Source organism: Ischnura elegans, chromosome 3, assembly GCF_921293095.1.
Source record: "Ischnura elegans chromosome 3, ioIscEleg1.1, whole genome shotgun sequence".
NCBI classification, from domain to species: Eukaryota; Metazoa; Arthropoda; class Insecta; order Odonata; family Coenagrionidae; genus Ischnura; species Ischnura elegans.
This window is the reverse complement of record NC_060248.1, coordinates 69,190,072-69,213,377: the sequence shown is the minus strand read 5'-3', so window position 1 is coordinate 69,213,377 and position 23,306 is coordinate 69,190,072. Positions and strand designations below refer to the sequence as shown.

At 41.3% G+C, this 23,306-nt stretch overlaps 1 protein-coding gene across 1 annotated transcript in view; it reads right to left on the bottom strand.

Moving 5' to 3' along the window:
• The window catches only part of LOC124155201 (transcription factor COE1-A), a 245,334-nt gene extending 225,606 nt beyond the window's left edge, over positions 1-19,728 (bottom strand). Inside the window, exons 1-4 of the mRNA XM_046528919.1 lie at positions 19,707-19,728; positions 16,338-16,944; positions 15,860-16,141; positions 14,683-15,396 (exon numbers count right to left, since the gene is read on the bottom strand). Of these exons, the coding sequence (XP_046384875.1) occupies positions 14,683-15,396; positions 15,860-16,141; positions 16,338-16,944; positions 19,707-19,728 (1,625 nt within the window). The remainder of the gene's footprint in view (positions 1-14,682; positions 15,397-15,859; positions 16,142-16,337; positions 16,945-19,706) is intronic.
• Positions 19,729-23,306: the final 3,578 nt, after the last annotated feature.

The window sequence follows — 23,306 nt, the reverse complement described above, 5'->3', positions numbered from 1 at the left end:
AAGTCTTTTTTTGTAAGAAGATTGTTTCACGAAGTCATGCCTCAAACTGTCCATTTTTTTAGCAACTCTTTAATTATATTCATGTATCGTAGAGTAAAAAAATTAAAACTTGTCGTAGAAAGTTGACATAAAGACTTTTTGCTAACTTTTTTGAAATGAAGAAAGTTATTGGCGAATAGCAAGCACCCCTCTCAAAATACTATATGCTTTACTTCTTACTGCTTCATTATACGTATTAGTCTGCCATAAAATAATTAGTAATAATCAATCAAAATATTCTAGTACTTATCGATTTTGAGTATACACTCGAGAAAATTGTAAGGGTGTATTTATAGAGTCCTAAATATCCATGCATTACCACGGCTGTGCGAGAGTTTATAAGTGTGCTGGTAAAAAGGCGCTCTGATGAAAGCCTTATCCCAATTTTCGGTTGTTGCCTCACCAATTCGTCCACCTATACAACGTCATTCTTTTTCCTTTCCTTCTCTCTCTTTTCAGATCCCAAAATAAAATATACAACCTTATAACGAATTTATTATTGGTGCCGAACGGATAATCGCCAGGCCACCCCGATTCTTCTCCACAGATAAAACCTAAACCTTTTTTTCGCCCCATTTGGAACTCTTGCTGGTTGCTTCGTTTCCCACTTCATCTTCCTGTCTTCCCTCTCCACATTTCCCACCATCGTCTCAGCACACGTCCTACCCTTTTTAGCAGTATTTAGTCCCCTTTTCCCCACTATACATATACTCATCCCTACCCTGCCGTCGACTATCTTTTTCCACTGTCGTAAATTGGAAGATCAACTATAGGGTAGGCGAGCCAACTCGATGAGATTAGGGGAGAGTGATAATAACTACAGCCACTTTATTTATGAATAAAGGTGCATTCATCTTTTAATGTAATAATCGTCATAAAGATAAATATACAGCACAGCCTTGGAAATAAAAATCCATATCAGCAGTAATTGCTTCTACAATAAATACGCAGATCTCTTTCGAAATTTTTTACAATCAAATTATTGAGCATTGGCTGACGAAGACACAATCGTAGCATTTTATCGATAAGTGTATCGAGTTTGTTGGTGGTGTTTAGTAGAAAAAATGGAAATTAATAGTCGTGCAATGAATAGTATGATTAATTTGATCAGGCTTGGTTTTCCATGTTAATTATTGCAATCCTATTTATGAGGAGATGCTCTTGCAAAAACTTCGTTATCAACGCAGGAGGTATAGCAACATATTTCAAAAAGTGCTGCAAAGTACCTTATGGAATACCAGGTCTGGTTAATTGAGACTTTGGAAGAGATATTCGTGGAATCTTATTAAGGTTATTGAAAAACTAGATGATTCCCAAGAAAATTCAATAGCTAAGATAACCAAGTGTAACCATAATTTTCGCGGAGAGACTATCGGGATAAGCCGATAGGCCTTAAGATATGACCTAATGGGTACATGCAGATTCGTGACATGCTGCTGCACCAATAACCGCACTCTCAAAGCGTAACCCGTGTCAGTACTTCACCTCAAAATTTCAAAAGAGTAAACAAAAACTCGTCACGGGCAATCTGCTCTACCCCCACCCCAATCGGCAAAATCATTGCTCGCCTACCCTCATGCACGCACACGGCCGGAATGTATGCCGGCAGTAAATCTGAAGCGGAAGGAACGCGGCAGTTTGGGAAATCCACCGTTGCGGATCATAACTCCATAAATGGATTAAAGCAATTCGCCCGAGTTAAGTGAAATCACTCCACTTTTCGACTTATGGGATTGGATGGGTGAGGGTTGGGTTTCGGTTAAGGCATATAGGCTATCGGGACAAAGAGAAAAAAATGAAATAAGTTGACAAAAAAATAAACGGAGACCCTTCATCCTCACCATGTAACTGTAAAACTGGACATATTGATGTTCGAGGAAGAGTTAGTGAGGGCATCATGTCCCGGGAAAGTGTCCCAGAGGATGAGATGGACAAGTGGGCCGGTGAGTGATAGTTTGGAGAGGAGATACTCGAGTCGGGGGATGAAAGGAGCGAATAGGGGACAAAGCAGTGCAGATTGAAAGTAGTTGAACGACGCGGTCTAATGCACATTGAGCGGGAACGTTACGCGGCCAGCAGAGTAGGACACGGAGCGTGAGATAAGATAATGTGAAGACAAAGAACATCCCGCCCTTGCAATTTGCAGGAAACAAGCGTTTGAAGTCTTCATTGTTCTCTTTATTTGCCCTAGTCGTGCAGCTCGACCCTCTTACAGTGGTGGGAGAGTTTAAAATTACGCCTGCTAAAAAGGATGAGTGAGGCATGGATGTAGATATGGAGAATGAAAAATAATTATAGGGCGATATGATGAGGACCAAGAACTATTAAATTTTAATGGAAGAAACCTACTTGATGTAGCTATTTCCTTCTCCCTAATTACTTTTGCTACTGATGATTTTCATCTAAAAGACGAAGACCAGGGCATGTACACCAAAAAATATCAAGTCTCTAGAACTCACTTAAACTTAGAAAACAATAAAACTATTTTGCAGACTTCCTATATACTTAACAGCAGTGGCTGAATAAATTAAAAATATATCTGTTATCAATTCAAGTAATTATACCATATGATGATCTAATGTAGATTAAGATGAAATTAATAGAATAACCTCCTAGGATTTTCCTGAATAAAAGTAATCATATCCTTGTAATTAGAGTGAATGTGAAAAAAATAAAAAATAAAAAAAATATTAAATAAACCTACTGCTCGAAGAGCAGGAATAAGCTGCTTCTTAGTAGTCATTATCTTCCATGGAAGGACACCGTAAATGACACTGTTATGACAAATATCCTATAGCTACATGCTTTACGTACCAGACAGGTCAATAAATTATCCATTGAAAGCTAAGCTGGTAATAAGGGGATAAAGAGGTTACGTATCTGATTTCCAAGTATTTTTAAGAGGCGGTAATTGGTGAACGGGGAGATGAGTAACGGAGGGAAATAAAGCCAGTTAGTGTCGTGGCAAACCGGTTAAAAATACCCCTCCAGTCATACACCTTTGTACATTGTTTTTGAAGATAATTTATGAAAAGAGCATCGAGCGATGGGGTTGCAAGAGGAAGCCTAGCATGGACAGCAGGTGCCCTAAGGGAGAGACTAAATGAAAGACTAGAGAGGAAATTATGAAGGGACGCCTATGGTGGCTCGCTAAGCTGCTATCAATTAATCCCCAACCGGGTCAATTTCGTCTATCTCCAGTCGATCCACACGATCCATTGAACGGGAATGTGGAAGCCGGGCCGTGGAAAGGATACGTAACGGGCGGACAGGATACGTAACGGGCGGACAGGATCGGGAACCGGAGGAGATAAACAAATTGGCGGCGAAGAGACGGCGTAAATGAAGTGGGAGACGAGGAAATAAAATAGAACGGAGAGGGAACGAGGACAGAAAAAAGGCGAATGAAAGAGGGAAAAAGGGTATCGATAATCGGCAATAAAACGCGGGAACGGCTGTGATGGTGATGCACCTGCGACAGGCCGACGTTGGCGACCGGAAGGGGAGACGGACGATTTAAGTGGGATGGGATATATGAAGCGGATGGGTTTCACGGAGAGGTGCGGGTGGACCACGGTCCGTCCGACAATGGCTCGGGGCGGGGAGGACCGGACGAGGCGATCGGGGAGGAGAAGGGGACAGTGCCCCCCCACGGAAGAGGTGGTATGTACACCTACGTCCTGACGGAAGAGAAGTTGCGTCCTCGAAATGTTTTTCGAGTACATGCGCCATGTGTCGCGCGGGTCGGATTGGAGTGGCCTGAAGCCTTGTCGACCCCCTACCTGGGTTTCGAACCAAAAGGGCTAACCAAAAGGGCTTTGAAACGAAGAGAATCGTAGGAAAAAGGCCGAGGGAGCGGAGAATGGGGGTTTCACACGATGATGTACACTAAGTTTCCATTTCCGGAGGATGGAGAACTAGATACATTTCGAGAAAATCCAAATAGCTCAGGTAACCAAGTCTAACAATAATTTTCGCGGAGAGGTAATCGGGATAAGCCCATTGACCCTCAGATGTGACTTACCAAGTAATTATAGTGGCCACATGCAGCTTCTTGGCATGTTGCTGCACCAATAACCGTCCCCCGAAACACCACCCGCCACGCAAGTAACACTGTATCACTATAAAAATGAGTGATGGAACTAAGAAATTATTATTCTCCAATAGGATTTCCTTCAAAATTTACATTCTTGCAAGCTGTAAAACGAATCAATTAGCCAAATTTTATGTGCATAATAACAACGGTATTATATATTTATAGAAAAAGTATGTATAAATGATAATAATCTATTTATTTTGGGAAAATTAATATAGCCAATGCTACAGAATATTGCCCGTCGAAAAAAATAATACTGATAATAATCAGAGTTATAATCAATTTTTTATCTAACAAGTAAAGGAATTAGACAAAGAAAAATTACTTAAGTCAAACTTTAACGTGGCAAAAAAATGTGTAATATATATTTGAATTTCGGATTTTTAATCTTCTCTATTCCCCTCTAGTACTACAAGGGGTGTATGGAATAGTTTTAGACTTGACGTGGTGGAAATGCGTTAAATTCATGATAAAATATAAACGACAAATGGTAGTTTCCATACTTTAATATATACCTCCGCTTCCAACCATGGTTTCTTCACTATTTCATTTACATCCTAAATTTATTTTTTCACCAGCATTTATTTTACTGTGCAACACTCTATAGCATTGACTTAATAGATGCTGTCGAAGAAAATAGATTTAAACCATTTACCTCATACTTTTCTGTAGTAATAAGTCATACCATTATTGTGATTCACTTAAGGCTTTGCCATTTGATTTTTTATAGCTGGCAAGAATGTAATTTTCACCTTGAAGGTGACATAGAGTGTCGAAACCATGGCCGATAGTGGAGTCTTATATTAAAATGTGTAATCTACCATTTGTTGTTCATGTTTTATCATGGATTATTAGGGATGTTGCAGTCTCTAGGAAAGGACCACCTTGGTCAAGCGCCCCAAACCCTACGCCATTGGTTTAACTCACCCTGCGACCGTAACTTCACTCCCTCCAACCTATCGAGTTCTCCCCGCCGCCGTCGGATCGCCCACTCCACCTACACACACACTGAGCACAGCCCCACTGGGTCGTAACTCATTGACTAATGCAGGTGAAAATTATTGGCGATCATTCGAGAGCGTGCTCCGCGCATGTTATACAGCCTATCAAGAGGTTATCCCGCCCGTTATTCTGATGGGGGGCAGCGGCGGCAGCGGCGGACGACTCGTTTCGGGGTGCGACGAGCTTTTTTGGACATTGGAGCGAGGAGGACGGTGCGGGGAAGAGGAACGCGACGAAATAGCCATTCCGAAGATCCCTCTCGTGTTTCCCACCATTTCCATCCTTTTCCTTGCTTCGCTGGTGATGATGGTGCAACGAGACTGGTTCCACGTTGTCAAATTCGCTCTCAAACTCATGTTCTTTCTCCACCCGTCAAAGCAACACGAACCAATTGCCGTTCTTCACTCCACAATTGGTAATGTCTCTTTTCTCCTTTGATACTGAATGCAAATTTCATCTTATCTGGTTTATTTTTCATGATATTTGAGAGCTGAACTTTAAACATGAGTTCATTTTACAAAAAAAGTAGCGCTTAATGTGCGTAGCGTTTACTCTACGGCTTTGGACCAGAGTTGGGTTTTCTTCCTCTTTGTCTCGAGTTTCATACCATTTCATTCTTTTCCTTGCTTCGCCGCTGAAACGAGACTGGTTCCGCAATGTGAAATTCGCTCTCGAACTCATGGAGCAACACGAACCAATGGCCTTTTCGAAGAATGCGTTCCTCATTCTACAGTTGGTCTCTTTTTCTCTTAGTAGCTGAATGCAATTTTCAACTTAACTGGCCAATTTTTCACCATATCTGTTAACAAAATTTGTAATATGAGTTAGTCATACAAAAAAATATGCGCTTAAAAATCCGTGGCGTCTAATCTACGGCATTGAATCAGTTTTGGGTTTTCTTGATCTTCGTCTAAGTAAGGTTCTGGATTCTTCGACTCACAGCTTTATGCCTCTCTACTCTTTATTATTTTAGGCAAAGTTTACCCCCCATTATCAATTAAAATGGTACTATTAGATCAAGAAAATTATCAAATATGCATAATTATCCTCTCCTACATTTATTACAAAGGAGCGGAAAATCGCAAGGGGTGCCCTTTAGAAACTTTTTTTGTGAGACACTGGTTCGCACGAACTGCCTTAATATCCATTGAGAACAGAACAATGCTGTAAATGCTTGATAACTGTATGAAAAAAGGAATTTCAGTGTGAAAGAGCTCCCTTTTATAACTTGATGTGCCTATTGTTACCTTGCACGCCTGATTTCTAGATATTTTCATGAATCCCTCCAGAAGTAAAACGATACAGCTTTTGACTAAACTTTACGACTGTGATAAAATAAAGTTACGTTAACGTTGTAGGTGTCACAGAATAATCAAAGAGATATATAAGATTCAATTCGAAAAGTATTGAAATAATTTATAAAATCGTCATCCCATTCAACTGACTTTTTCTGGCAGTCATTCAAATGCAAAATAGAACGTTACTACTTTAGTAAAGTGATTGCTCTTACAATTCATGTACACTTCACAGAAATTATAGGAAAATACGCGACAACATTGCCAAAGGAATTAATTTCTGACATTAAAATAGAACTTACACATAAATAATAAAAATATTCTGCGGTAAAATTACTTGAAAAAGAGACGAGAGGTAAAAACAAATGCTTTTAATGCGTTGGTTTCTGGGCGATATTTCCAAAACACACTAGAATAATATTCTCTTAACAAATAGCCATGTTTTAGAATAAAAATATAAGTTATAAACCGTTCACACATCTTGAGAAAAATCTTTGAAAATGCGTCCGGGTAAATATGAGGATTTTGTGCATTGAAAATATGTGATAATCGCATTTATTAATTACCGCAACGCAGCCATCTTTTATGTTAGCGATACTTCACTTGTTTATTGGGAAATTAACACACTTTTGTACAACGGAAGGTGGCAATGTGAATGTAATAAACAGGTATGTTAAAGGCAAACAACCTTTTCACAATGAATAACGGGAAGAGGCATCCTTAAAATCGAACGAATTGAATACAAATGAGCATTCACTCCCTCCAAGCCGGAAACCCACAAGAGGAGATCCACAATAAATCTTCCAAAGTACCCCTTCCTTCCTACGCGGTGCGAATGAGAGATACTTAAGCTTCGGAGAAGAAAAAGGAGAAAAAGGCATTAATCATCATTTCCATGAACAGATGAGAGGAAAAAGAGGAGAAAAAAAAAACAATAACTGGACCTCAAATCTATGTTAAAACGCCTACCGCATCGTAAAGCGGTAAAGCGAAAAGAGAGGCAATCTTAATGCAGGAAAGTCATAATAACTTGATCAATTAATAATTTACGTTTTTGACTGACAACGATATTATAATATGATTAATTGGATTTATAAAATAATTTTTGTTATTGCCGTTGAATTTTTCAGTTTTACTTTACGATTACCTTTCGATTCTCAAACTCATGTTCTTACTTCACCCGTCATAACAATACGAAGCGATTGCCTTTTAAAATTATGCGTTCTTCATTCCACAATTGGCAATGTTTCTTCTCCCCTTTTATTATTGAATGAAATTTTCAATTTATCCGGTTTATTTTTCATCATATTTGAGAACTGCACTTGAAATATGAGTTTATTGTAAGTGTTCATATTTTTGATAATTGCGGTTAATTTTTTCAGTTTTGCTACATAATAAAGTTTCCATTTAAACGCCTGACAAATGAAGCCATTTACATCACTGAGAAAAAAGACTGAAGGAATAATGATACGAAATTAGCGTTGATCATAGGCTATTCTTGACGAAAGATACCCAAGAATTTAATCCCACTTAAGGCATAAGTGGACGTACACGGTAGACATAGTGCTGTGTTAGCAGTGTCCTCCACACAGCTTTAAACCACTGGTGTTTAAATTCGGGCCTAAAACTCCAACTCAAACTCTCGCTAAATGGATTTCAATTCCATTCCGACACAGTTCAAAAATTACAAGCACATTTCCAATTTATTATCGTTTGCCAACCTTTGCCTTACCGTCGAAAAAATTGGAATTCTTAAAATTTTTTTCGACTTTGTATAACTTTAGCAATACATAATTTTATATATACATAGCTTTATAACAATAACATTTTTTCGAGCAACGGCTATGAGCGTTATAGACAGCGGCTGGTATTGGGCTGATACAGCAGTTAGCGCATTATGATTCAAATAAATACTATTTTGAGAGAAGATCAAGTTATTAGTATCATGGAAGTTAAACGGTAGCGTCTACAGAACGCCTTTTACAAACATCAATCCAACACCGGCGAATTTACTGGATTATCTAATAAATTGAAAAAACGTAGATTGTATACAGCTATCTCAAGCCATCAACAAATCCTACTGTTGTGAATGGCCTCGGTAATAATGGTTAGACTCAAGAGTTTGTACACATTGTTTGAACTTAATTTAATACTTTTAATTTCTTAATATTTCTTACACAAGTTGACATCGATGAAAAAACAGGCATCGCACTAGTGAACTCAAATGCTTCTCTGCAATGATTTTTTGCGCATACATTCTACCAAATGAAAGACGATTCTTTGTAGAATTACCCGGAAAAACTACACCTTGGATCGATCTTAGCTCCCTCCCGCGGTCCGGAGAAAGAAGAAGTAGAAGAAGACGACGACAGCAAACGAGAGGCAAAAAGAGAACTCCCTAGTCCTCCTCCTCATCTTCTTCTCCTCCATTCCCCATTCTCCTTCCTCGCCAATTCCCACCTCCTCTCCCCACTCCTATCCTCTCTCTCTCTCCCTTCTTCTGCCTCCCACAACACCCTCGTTCTCCGCTTCATTAATTATTCTCTCGCCGTCCTTCTCTCTCCGCGCGCCCAGCTCGCTACCACCACCACGCCCGCCTCCCTTCCAAACCCCGACTGTGCGAGCCTCAACAACCCACCCGCCTCGCCGAGACCGTTTCAACGCCTCTTCCCTTACCCTCCCGACTAACTGCCAACTGTTCCACCCACCACCACCAACTCCCTCGCAACACCTCTTCTAGCCCCCCCCCCCCCCACGGAAGCCCACTCATCCCTCAACAAGACCGCCCTCCTCCTCTCCCCTGCCAAAAACGTAACACGGCGCCAAACAGCACACACGGACGCTCCTCTTCTGCGAAATGGTTAACTCCGGAGACCTCCCAAAACACAAAACGGTCGGCGCAAAACTAATCGGGGGAGTTTTGGAATCTCAAAAGCTTCTCTCTCCCTCTTTAGCTCCGTCTGTCTCTCCCCCCTCGTCATCCGCACAAAAGACAGGGAAAGGATGAGTTGCCCGTGTTTTTGTACGCCACACCGCTGTCGCAGGTCGGTGGACATCTGCTCGATTCTTTTCCGTGTATCGGTCACGACCGGAGGGAAAATAATGGCGAGTCCACTATGGAAAACTGTCAAACACGGACGGCGTCAGGGATACGTTGCAAAGGTCGACAAGTGGCATCTTTCTCCAAGTTTTTTTAATGGTTGAGAAATAGTTGTAGTGAGGATGATGGAGGTGGGTAAACAACGAAGAAATATACTAAGCCATCAAAACACATTCCACTTCTTTCCATTCTCTCTTCAGATTTTTCTTTGATCTTGGTTCTCTAAATGCTGCTATTTTACGCAAAGTGGTGCACTTGTGAAGGATGCCAGAAAATAGTGCCATCACCATTTGGTTCAGTGGCTGATGAGTTGCAATTAATCTTTTCACGAGCCCCCCTCAAACTATGAGAATGTTTCTAGAGGGGCTGGGCAAAGAATCAGGACGAATTAGGAGACAGAAGCATGCAGTCATTTACGCTGATAGATAGGCTTCATTGCAAAATGGAAGCACTAAATCAAACGCAATAGCCGCAAGATTATTTTATCAAATAAGTTTTATTAATGACCAGAAGAAGAGCACCGTGCAGCTCCCAAAACCGAATCACTCGTTTCAGTTTTCTGGCGAAGATTCTCAACAAGAATGGTAAATATTAATGTGTTAACTTGAGGAATAAACTCATAGGGTAAAAAGAATGCGAAACATAATGTGGGAGGTAAGTCATAACTGCAAATAATCAAGGCATCAAATCTTGTTCTTACCACAACAACTTTTAAAATCGCTAAGCTTGAAGATTTCAAAATACATCGCAACGCTCAAATTAATTTGTAGACCATTATTAATAAATTTGACATTTGAGTTATGTAGCTAGGTTGCTGCCGCCGAACTGTGATTGTACAAATACTTCAGCGTCTCATACATGGTCTTTAATCCAAGGATAATTAAATTCAAGTCAGTCAGGAATTCTTTTGGTATTTTCAACTCTCCTAAGCGTTTTAAGGTACTTGCCTTATTTGAGCTATAAAACTCTCAGATCGAGAAAAGCTTGAAGCATTCGAAAATTATTCTTCGAGTAACATTTCGCTGTTATCTAAATGATATGATGTTTCATAATAATTCATAGTTGCACCATTTCAAGATAATAGGTTTAAGGCTTGGCACTTTATTCACCCATTTCCTTGTCATTCCGATCTGTTGACAATCAGCATATTGCGTCACCATCTGCTGGCGTCGTTCTACGGGTAAAATTATTATCTCGTTCGTTTAATTATATGAAAATGAAATTTAGACTTGAAAACATGTGGAATTCACATCATACTGATTTAGCTTTGAGTTCGTTTCTCACCAATATTTTATTCCACTGTAGTGATTTCTTTTTCTGACCCCCGAAGGGAATATAGTGCATTTAGCATGCATGCGTCAAGTAAAATAAGTATAAAGCAGTGCAAATAATTTGGCGTATAAGGATGGTAGAAACAAATATTTGCACCACAGAAATACGTGTGATATTTAGACAACTAATTCCATAAAATTCCACCAAATGGACAATGGGTAACTGCGGACACATGGAATATAAATGAAGTACCAAATGATTTATTTTGAACAGTAGTAAATAAAAATGTATTTTCTAAATTTCTGTCACATTATTATGATTAGGAGTAGAATTACACCACCAAGATCTGAGAAAATTTGAATGTGCATAAGAAATATATTTTGTCACAGTATTCTACTGACGTTACATTTTCGGTATTTTTAAAGAGAATCAAGCTTCAAATATTTCGCTGATTTATTGATAGCCATTGGATAAAAATATAGATTTTATAGCAATAATGGAGAAAAAGAATATTAATTTTCAACTCCTAACGTTAAGTACCCTTTTAGCTCTTAACTTCCTTTTAGTTCATAAGCGTTTTTAATTATAAAAATACATTTTTATGGACACAGAATATAGAGCCTAAAAATAAAATAATTCCGTAAGGCTCAACGTCGTTTCGAGAATAAATTCCAATGCGGTAAAATCCTTTTGCCGTACTTAAATCTGCGTGGATATCAACCTTTTAATTCAGGAATGTAGTGCTTTAGAAGGGATACTAAGACATATAAAGCACAAATCTACTCGAATCCACACTCACGCAAGAATATTACGAGTTAACACTAAGATAAACCATACGGTCACGGCGAAGTACTAACTTTCTGAGATTATCATGAAATACAAATATAACATAAGTGTAAGTATAGTTCGTAATTATTCTGAAAAATAAGAGAGCATAGTTTAAAGTATGTTTTTCTACACATAAGGTGGCCGCATATTCTCTTGATGAGTTTTCCTTATTGTTGGTAGTTACTGATATGAGGAACATTTTTCATGATATATCACCCTATGTGGGAATATTTCAAAATGTAAAAATTTAATGAGTAAATAGTCAAAATTTAATGAATTATCTAATGCACATGAATATTCAGGGCCTTACAAATAAAGCAATTTGATAAATACATTGCCAAGTTAGCCAGAAGCCCATGATCATGGAGTGGTTTTCACAGTGTAATAAAAAATTACAATGAAATGTCGGGTCTCAATGATTTAAATTTCAAAGGAAATATTTGTTTTTTTAAATAATCCCATTCATCGTTGAGTGTTAAGAAAGGATTACATAGAATTGGGTAATTTCTGAATGTTATAGACAATCACAGAAACGAAGTCTAGTAGCAAATAAAAGCTTAAAAAAATGGGCAAACTTAAAGAATATTACAATTTGAATTGTGCTATAAAGTAGAGTTTATAATGTTTATGCCATTAGCGAATGTCCGAAACGAAGTCTAGCAGTAAATGACAGATAACAAAATGGGTAAACTTATAAAATATTTCAATTTGAATTGTACTATAAAGTAGAGTTTATAATGTTTATGCCATTAGTAAAAAAATCAATATTTGGAGAAAAACTTGAGAAAAATACAGCAAGGCATAAAAAAATTTCTTGCGCATGCAAAACAATCACTATGGTAAGAGAAAAAAATGACAAAAAAACAAGAAATCGGAGAATATTCAAACTAATTTTCGAATAATGCTTTGTCCAAATAACTAGACGCTATTTTTCTACAATGTCATACAAAGTATTTACATCTTACATGAGTTTTTCAGGACCGTCTAGAATTATTGTTTGCTACTACCATATGCTGAAAGGACTCTTACGAGCGTTTTAATCACCACAACAGTCTATTTAGATTATGAAATTAATGTCAATTAGTAAATTATTTCTTCAGAGAAAACAAATTGAACTTAAAAACAGTTCAACACGACAAGTTTGATCTTTTCTACGGGAACGAGCGCATAGCGGAAAATACAGCATGCTTCAACTAATTATCGAAAGCTTTCTTTGGGAATTATAGCATATGGAGTTACGAACAGCTTTTGTTAAACAGGTACGATCGTTTGAGTAATATAGAGTTTAAAAAATACTGGTATTCTTTCAGGAATATATACAATTCCGATGACTATCTTCAATCTCACTTCATTGGCGGGAAGCGCAGTTAAAGTAATGTATATTCAAGCGAAGATTTTGCGACAGTAGAAGAAAACAAGCTTGGAAACTATTGAAATATTTATAACGCCATTTAACCCGCTAAATACAAGCGCCAAGTGCGACCGCAAAGCTCCCCTTAGTATGCGACCCTCGCCAAGTTCTGCGCCACGGCATGCCCTGTGAGGTTGCCGTGTTACAGGATAGCGTGCCGCCGGGCTCCCACAGACACAAATCTACCGTCCGACGACCAGAGGAGGCTCAATTTGGTCACAAAACCTCAAATATGATTAAAATATAATCTTATGTAATGGAGACTTATGGGTATAGTGTGCAAACGACGCTATCGAAAACTCAATCGAACTATGACATAATTTTTGACGAAAAATAGGACTGGCAGCCACACATTCTCCAACAGGTGTAACAACAACACTTCATGTAAGCATGTTAATTGAAATTTCTTGTGTGTCAATAAAGAATTCAATTCCAAGTAAATACCGCGACTGAATATTTTCTCAAAGAGTATGGAGTGCAGGGATTATTTTATCATGATTCGAAATGGTGATCAACAGAAAATAATATTCCTCGTGCATAAACCAATATCGCTCTCGGATAGTCTTCAGCTAATATTTAAGAAAATATAACTCAAAGCAGCTTCCATAAAACTTTTAGAGACCGGAGACGCGTCACTAATGAAAGATAGCCGTAATATGACTAAACTGGTAAAATGTTTTAGGACCTCCGACTACTTATTTGACGCCGAAAAGGAATTCAGAGAATTAAAACTAAAAGTTAAACGAGCAGTTGAAATGTTATCTTTGCGTTTTGTGACACAATAGCAAGAAACATAATGTAAGAGTGACGTTACACTTTCAGACCTCACACAGTTGTTTCTCTAAATTAAAACTTAGCCACTGACTACGAACTCAGGTATCCCAAGATAAAGTAAAAATACGTACTTAAAAACATGATTTCAAGACATTGTTGACCAATTTGAAGAATATTTCCTTAGACAATTGTTCAAAACAACCTAATTTATTATTCAATAGTGAACATATGCCATATTTCAAAGAGAATTTGAAAGTATATTTGGTAACAATTACATATGTTGATACTATATATTTTAGAAAGTTACTATTTCAAGATTGTAGCTTCGTTTTGAAAATTGAGTTTGCATAATTACGCAATGAAAAGGATTTAATTTCATAGATGATCAACAACAATTTTAAGAATAGTTACAAAGACCTTAGTTCACGAAACATTGGGAAATACTAAATAATACGTACTGGTTCTTTACCCACTATCATAACTGAACGAAGAAACTATGAAAGCATTGCTGTTAGAGCGGATTTTGACTAATCTCCCTCTAAGTAAACAAAAACTTAAAGCGAATTTCAAGGAGATTAAAAAGTACAAGGAAAATAAAATGGTTAAGAATGACTCTAAAATGGAGTAAAATATCAGACATATAGCCAGTATAAATCGAAGATATACATCCAACCTAAGGAAAATAGAACATGCAGGGAAATCCTTTGACGTGGAATTTTGCACATCAATAACTGCTTATATTACACAATATGGGATTTCGAAATTCTCTTATTTGATAAGGTAGTGTAAAAATAGCTGAACCGGAAAAATTTTCATATGATAACTGATAGTAATATATTGAGTGTAAACAGAAAGTGGGACTCACCTGCTTTGGTCCACGACAGGAGGTTGCATCCAGGAGCGCGCGGCCGCCAGCTGCGACGCTGACAGCCCCTGGGGCGGCTCCTCCTTGAGGCCCCCGGAGAGCGGCCCCCGGCCCCCGTGGAGGCCCGCCGCGGCGGCCGCCGCAGCCGCCGCCGCCGCCGCGGATGCCGCCGCGACACCGTCGGGCGCCAGGCCGAACATGAGTCCGGCGGCGGCGGCGGCGGCCGCGGCCCCCCTGCCCCCGCCGCCCTGCGGGTGGTGCTGCTGGTGCAGGTGGTGGTGGTGGTGCGCGGCAAGGTGGTGGTGATGATGGTGGGCGTGGTGGGGGGCGGGCGGCGGCGGGGGCGGCGGGGGCGGGGGGTGGTGGTGCTGTGGATGGTACAGCTTCCGGCCCCAGGCCGCGGCGGCCGCGGCGGGATCCAGGTGGTCCTCGTGGGGGCCCACGCCTCCGGGGGCGGAGGACGCGGACGACACGGAGGCCCTCGCCGACGAGGAGGGCGACGGCGAGGCGGTGGTGTACGGCGAGGACGGGGGCGGGGAGGGGTAGGGCGGCGGGGGGAGGAGGGGCGGCGGGGGCAGCGAGGATGACCACGGGGAAGCCACCGCGGAAGGCTTTGTGTGGGGGCCTCCACCACCTCCTCCGCCTCCGCTGCTACCAGCCTCCTCCTCTTCTCCTTGCTTCCCTGGGGGCCTCCCACCACCTACTTCCTCTGGTCTCCTCCTTAAACCCTCCCACTACCTCCTCCACCCTCTCCGGGGGCTGCCACTCCAAGCGCTCCACCGCCCCCGGGGGACGTGTCCCAAAGACCGCGGACGTTCCCGCAGGATCTGCTGGACGTCGTCGTCGTGCTGATGGTCCGCGTTTTCTTGACCTCTGTAGACTGTTTTGGTCTCACCGTAATCGGCCTCGCGGTTGCGGGAAGGCCCGCCTCTACGAACGGCAGTGCGAACCTCTCTCGCTGAAGTGCTCTTCAAGCGTTGTCCTCCGCGCTTGTCTCGTGCTCGCACTCTCCGGGGCACCTTGTTTTCGACACTGTGAGCCGGCCGACGGGACGGGCAGTATGCTCCGGCGCGTTTGACGAGTGGGGTCCGTCTCCGCGGGGGGCACACGCAACTCTATATCCCGCTCTCGCCTCCGGGATATACAACCCTCTCCCCCGAACAAAACGCACACTCACACACAAAGAGGAACAGCGCCAAACACAGCCCTCGCCCCCTCCACAACTTCCCCGCTGGGGGCGGATCCAAAACTCGCAGTCTCCCCCCTTCCTCGCCACCGTATCTCACCCTCCCGAGCCGCACCGCGATAGCGGGAGTCGAGCAGTGCACCCCGTGGAGGGGGTTCGCCCGACGGGGGCGCGTAAGTCCGCTGCGCCGACGGAGGCCCTCCGGTGTTGTGGTAGACGTTGCAGTCAAATGTCCAGAAGGGAACGAGGGTTCGTATGTTGCACGTTTCGTACCTATACGTCTCCCAATGTGCGCAACAATCTACGCAATGTAGAACTGCAATATGCGAATAGGGTGCAGAGTAAACAGTTCACGTTATCTTCCTTTTGACTTGGTTTCGTCTTCCCTATCTAACCTTCGCTATTCCCTCCTCTCTCAGCATTCCACAGACTAGTGCTAATGCTTCCCTCTCCAGAGCGAACTCCTCACGACATCGCCCGCACGCCACGGCTGGACAATTCGATATGGAGAGGTTTCCCTGCTGAGAGAGAGAGAAGAGACACGAAAGCGATCTCCGTAAAGAGAAAAGGATCCTTCTCGCCGCCCCCACCACCGCCACCAGCCCCCGCCCCCGAGCTTCGAGGTGGAGAGGGGAGCGAGGGCCCCGAGGGGAGTGGAGTCCAAACTTCTCCCCAGACCCCTGGCCGACCCTGCATGCCGCCTCTCCCCACACCCTGGTCCCGCGAGGGTGGCGGGAAGGGGGCCGGCCCTGAGGGCGTGGGGCCGCACACGCCCCGCCTCGAGGCGTGGTCGCGGACCAATCGGCCTTCCCGGGGCTCCGCCAATGGGAGAGGCCTGGGGGAGGGGAGTGCGGGGGCGGGGGTGGGGGCGGGAGGGGAACCGGCGCGGAGGTACGCTTTCTGCGTCAGCCGCGCCGCAGTGGGGCGGAGGCATTGTAGATACGCTTCCCGGGTTGCGAGGGGGTCGGTCCCCAAGCGGGCAGAGGTGCTCCGGACGCGGTCAGAGGAGCACGGCCTTCGGGTCCCGGGAGGTTGTAGTCCGTCCGGTGGGAGCGGAAGACGCCACGTGGCGGCGGCTGAAAAAGAACGCGGATTGTTGAAAAACCCATGGGTGAGAAATTCAATTGGCCTGTCAAGTAAAGCGGGGAGAAAAATCTCAGGGAAAGGGGACAGAAGTGTGTCACTTCAAGAGGCACTCTGATTATGATGGTCTAAAGGCAACGGAATTTGCGGGTAAACACTTTAATCCAACTTCTCGTCATAATTGGGACTGCTAGGGGATAGATCACGGAACCAATTAATAAAAATTGAAGACATAACCATTTTACTTTCTGTATATACACATTATCGATGGCGTAATTTACAATAACATCAGGGAGCCCTTCCCCTTACGATGCATAATGAGGTAAAAATATTCTATTGAGGAAATTAATTACGTACCAACTGTATACATGTAACATTCCCAGTAAGAGTAATGTATATTGATAATAACGTATGTAATAACTATTAACTGGGACTATTGTTTGACCATCATCTGAAAGTACTGATTGAATGGGTTTACGAAATCGTGCTCCCAAAAATATTGCCGATGGGGTACATAAAATGTAATTACAACGAAGATAGAAGTTATCTTTTCTGGTTCTATTCCAGCTCAAAATTCGGCGCAAAAGTTGTCGATCGACTTTTTAAGATAGCAAAAATAATTTTACGTGGTAAAAAATGTTATAAATATGTTGCTAATAGACAGATAATTCATAATTTATCTTTTATTTCGGTACTTAGATTTATTGAATCAATGTAACCGCGTATTACTGACTGGATAGTCAGAACCTAATAAACACGCTGATCGAAATAATTGGATGTAATTTTGTGTTCCAAATCGATGAGGGAGTGGATGACGACTTTGTATGTTAACAAGTTGCAATCCAAGATCGAAAATACATTCCTTTCATAAATTCGAAGAATAAAGGCAAAATGGCTATAATATTATTATTTCTCAATAATTTTTAGATAGCCTATAAATCTAGCTGTTTTTCTGTTGCTTTTGGCAGAGTGCACACAATCTCTTTGTATTTGCTCGAGAGTCTAGTAAATATACCGCGGAAATTCGACAATTATATAATTTTTAGCATTGATAACTCTCGATAATTAATTGAAATGTTATATTCTTTCAATTCATTTGATCTATTCTTCCTGTGCTTATTTTATATTTTAAGTTCACCTGACCTGAAATAAATTGAAAGATTATTTACCAGAAAAATGGGCGCACGGTCAGCCCGAATCTGAGAGATCCATCCGCAATGAAGCAATGCAATCGCAGGTCCCCCTATGCCATAATATCATTCAGCATTATTCGCCAATAAGGAGAGTATTTACCGGTAGCGATAAATACCACTCAAATCTCTGCCATGAAGCGAAAAATGCCTCTTTAAGGATGTCTTTCTAGCCCAACATTTTGACACAGAAAGAAAATTAACAAAAACATATTTCACTCTATTGACCAAACTAAGATCTTATGCGCGTCTAGATTCCTAAACTTGCTCACCGTAAATAAAAATTCACATTGATTGTCCAGAGAAGAAATACGCTCTTTAACAATATTTCAACTCCTAGTGCAAGAAAAAATTCAATTTAAAACTACTGACCGGCACTATAAAGAACCGTAAAATAGTCAAGTGAGGGTTACGGATCCCGCATAGAGTAGAGATCTGCACAATATTCCCGAAAGTCTTTAGTTCGTACTATTTTTTACCATTCCAGGAAATTCTATTCTTTCCAAATGATTATTCCGAATGAGGATTCCAGCGCCGGTCATCCGGATGATCAAAAAATATTTCTAAGGAAACCAATCTTTAATACGTACAATCAGAAGAACTAAGCATGATGGAGTGGAATTTTTCCATTTTAAAAGAAGCACGTGCAATTTTCCACGGTTATGTTTCTATTCCCGACCAGGGTATGATGTTATTACATAATCTTCACGGTAAAATATTGTTGTACAATTTTGTAATAATGTTACTATTTTGTATTTTGAAGATGACGCAGTAATATCGCAACCTAGGTCGGAAATAAAATTTTATAATCGTAGAAAATTGCATGTGTTCATTTCAATACAATCTTTAATACCTATCTAACAAGTCGGCGACTGGTAAACCACCACGATTATGGAGGCCCTGGCGAGAACGCGTGACTAGCGACGCGACTACCGCGATTGTGACGCACCAGTGAGTATGTTTCGCCAACCATCCATCCAAGCGGCAGGGAAGCTTTACGGCCCACGGAAGAGAATGAACTTGCGGGCGCATCATTACAAGGAGTGTGCTCAAGCGGGAAGAGGGGGAGGGAACCCCTGGAAATGAGATGTGAGAAAGGGGGAGGTGGGGTCAGGGGAGCTGGCTCCGGAGAAAGGTTGAGTAATGAAGAAGAGGTCGCTGATCCGAGGGAATGGGTGGTAAGGCGGGTTCAGATTTATTTATTTTTTAAGGGACGCAGAGAGAGGGAGCGGGGGGTAGAGAAGAATTGACAGGATAAAGGGGAGAAGGAAATGAGAGGGGGGAGGGGGAACGCCGTGGTTTGGCGTGAGGGTTGAAATAGGGTGGGGTGTAAGATGGTGAGGGGGTAAGAGAGTGGAATGGTTGGAGCACAAGTGCGAAATCGCTGAAGCTTCCCGTGGTGATGGACGATTCTTCATCCTGGTCAATGTGGGGATGAGTTGCGCTTGGAGAAGCCATCGCACGAGGCTGTACCAAACGGAGACTCCACCAGGGTACGCAAACCCGAAAAAATCACCCCAAAATAATATGCAGTGGCGGGCCTGAAAGAGATAGGGAAAACTTACTGAGGTAGGTTGGCGACTTCATGGCTCAAAACAAATACTTTAGCGTTTAATAAAATATAAAACTTATAAATACCTACATTGAAAATTTTTTGTAAATTTGTAAAAACTTTAAGATACTTACTTCTAAATATTTACTTCTAAAGTTGGCGTTGGAATTCTCATTACGAATCATCTTTCGGAAATAATAAAATCTCCTGGACTGGTAACCTAACTACGGGATAAATACTTTCGGATCCATTGTGCAGATATCTGCACTATGCAGGAGCTGTACTTCGTGCAAAATAAAAACTTTTTGCCATTCTGAAAATTGATGTTCAAAAGAAAAATATGGGCATGAGTTGTTCGAGGATCAAATGGATGGATTTGAATGAAGTAATGTAGATCAAATAGATAGATTGTGTGATTAATCCGTAAGAACCGGCCTCAGTGCGGTGGGGATAAGTCCTCGCCTACCATACTGAAGGTCGCGGGTTCGAGTCCCGCCTGGATAGGTTGCCATTTCCAGGACATGGTTGTGTATTTAATCGTTCGTTGTTGATTGCTAAGATTCCCGATGTAAAGGCCTCATTGTGCTGTTTTCGGGATAATTGAGATAAATAAATAAATCATCTAAGGAAAGTAAGAGAGAAATCTTTTGAAAACCTTGGCTGGCAGACGGGAGATTTAAACTGGGAAACACATGAGACAATTTGGTCTAATGGAAACTACCATTGAAGGATAGGTGGAAGAGAAAAACGGCAGAGGAATGACACGGATGGCATACATTAAGCAGGTGATGAAGGACGTAAAGCAGAAGAATTATGTTGGCGTTAAAAGATTAGCCTATGGAAGAATTGATTGGGGAGCTGAGACCAATCCTAAGATTAAATTGAGCACCAATCTAATCTTAGGATTGATGACTATTGTTGATGAAGGGCACAGGGGATGTGGATAATTTAATCCATACAAAAATTAAGGCATTGAAATGTAATTTTTATAACAGAAATCCCTATTTTTTAGCCCTCAGTCGATGGAGTTTAACTAGAAGAGCTAGACAGTAAATGCCAGACCAGGGGATAGTGCCATAGAGGACAGCTCATGTCAGAATTTCTCTATGCGTAGCACGATTTGTATCTCTGAAGTATTAATTGTATCGGTAAAGCCACGCTACTTAGCAGAAGTTATTCAGAGCATTGGTCAAAGTGTTTATTCATAGATAGGTGAAATGAAATGCTTCAGATATCCTTGGGCCAATAGTCGAGTGTCAATCGGAGTTGTACATCATGCAAGGTGGAGAAAGATTGTCTCACGAAATTTCAATCATAGGTGACTGATTCGAGCAGAAATCAAAATGACTGTGATATTTAGGTCAAAAACGCAATATTTTTAAACTACAGAAACATCCGGCAGCAGGAAAAACAAGAAAACAAGGGCAAACTCGCGGTCAATCGGAGAGCTTTGCTCAAAGTTTATGTAGTTTAAAAACGGTACGTTTTTGACATAAACATCATTACTTACTTTGATTCCTACTGGCATCAGCTATTCAGGCTTAAAATTTCGTGACATAATGTTTCTCCACCCTGTATTTTTCGAGGAGCTATGAGTTTCTCCGGGCGGGCGTAAAATTCTACACCTAAGTTTTTAACAGGCAAACAAAGGCAAATCAACGATTATGGTTTCAATTGACAGTTACATAGAGGAAGCCTAAGTAGTGAGGGGTACAAAATCAACAGAGCAAAACACGAGAGGGGAGAAAGAACCGGAGGTTCACGCGCTCAGCCCCATTTGTGACAGCATGTTTACGCGACTTTCAGGATTCGCGTGCACGCTTATGAATCCATTTTCATACGGGTGCATTGTCTGCCGCCTCACGGATCCTTTGCTGCTCGCTGGATCGAGGAGTTGTTTAACCACGGAAGCTGAGAGAGAGAGAGGGAGAGAGAGATGACTAGACTATGCGAACAATGGATACGCGCTCTTTTTTATTTCGGCAGAAATATTTTCCGCTGGGACGCGCGCGTGGGGAATGGAGAATACGAAGATGTGAGACTCACGGATGAAGTGATTTGACGCCGCGTTTTCCGTTGGGCGATTGAAGCACGCGTCGCTGATCACCCGTTCCAACGTTCGCGAAAAAGGGCGGAAGTCAATGGAGTAATGGGTTTTTAAAAATCACCGGGATAATGACGTGTTTTTCATCAAATTTTACGCTCATTTCAATGAGTCACGGCTTTGACGTGGTGGGGGAAGAAAATCAGAAAGCTTTGGTTAAATGAGAAAAATAGTTGAAATGAGAAAACATTTCGGTCTGACACGTACCGACATTTATAATAATATATTTTGGCGTTGAGCAATACGAGATCCAAAATGCATAAGCGTTAACCTTAATGGGATGCATTTTTCAAGCAAAAGTCATAAAAAAGCAGGCTGAGTAACCTATATAATGACTAAATGGTAAGAATGATAAAAAGTGAATATGTTTGGGTGCCTCATGAAATGTTAAATAAATATTTCATATTTTTTCAAAAAACTACCAAATTCCTATTTATTACATCTCGAACACCACTAAAATTCCTTGTAGTAAAATCAGGTAAAAGAAAAATATTATGTGATAAACATGTAATATTAATGCGGTAATTACTCAAATGAAAAATGCATCAGGTTTGATATGCTTTTGAAGGAGATATTTTAAAATTTCTGAGCGATGTAAAGCCTGGAGCATCAATAATTAAGTGGCGATTCGATGATAACCACCATATCATGATGGTTTTCCACCGCTCCATCCCTAACCAGCCGGCCTTGGGCCGAAATATTTGGAAAGAATTAAATTTGAAGCCCGCCAAGCACCGACTACTTCCCTAATAATCATTTAATGGGGCCGATGGAAATAGCCAGAGAGTTAAAGAGTGCATTGGAGCGCAACTCGAGAACATCACAAAGAAGATGTCCACAAGCTCACGTATTACTTTGCGAGCGACTGTATCAATGAATTAGTGCCAGAATTTTATTCATTTGATACTAAAAGCTTTTCCTTAGGTGTGGTAGGAGTTATAATATAATAATAAATTACTCGTAGAAATTACTTCAGGATCGACCTACTGCACATTTATTAACTGCCAATTTTTAGAGTATTTTCAGTTCCAATAAGGACCGTGAGAGTGAGGAGGCTTTTTGGATAGAGAGCTTGGCCACTGATTGAAGGTCCCTGTGTTCAAATTCCGGATGAAGCCTTCAGACTCTCTCAAAATAAATGCTCGAAGTGCGTGGAGGCCCAGGGAAAAGCACAGGAAAAGCACACCCTCTAAACTGAGAGAATCTACGGGTGCGGGAGACAGTGAACGGACCATATATTTTGGATAGTCCTCGTATACAATTGCCAAGTAACTAAGCTATAGGAAGTTTCCATGAAACCGACACTCATAACTGATCAGCAATTAAATTTTATTCCGATGTTTATTGAGTTAATATTGCTGTCACTGAAGTGTAATAAAGCGTTAATCAATATCATTGAGACAATTATTTCACTAGCTTATTCCACACAATTCATCGAAAGGATTATCGAAATCTCCCTCTCTGCATCACTATCCCCTTCCGTCTTTTACAAATATGTTATCAAGGCTT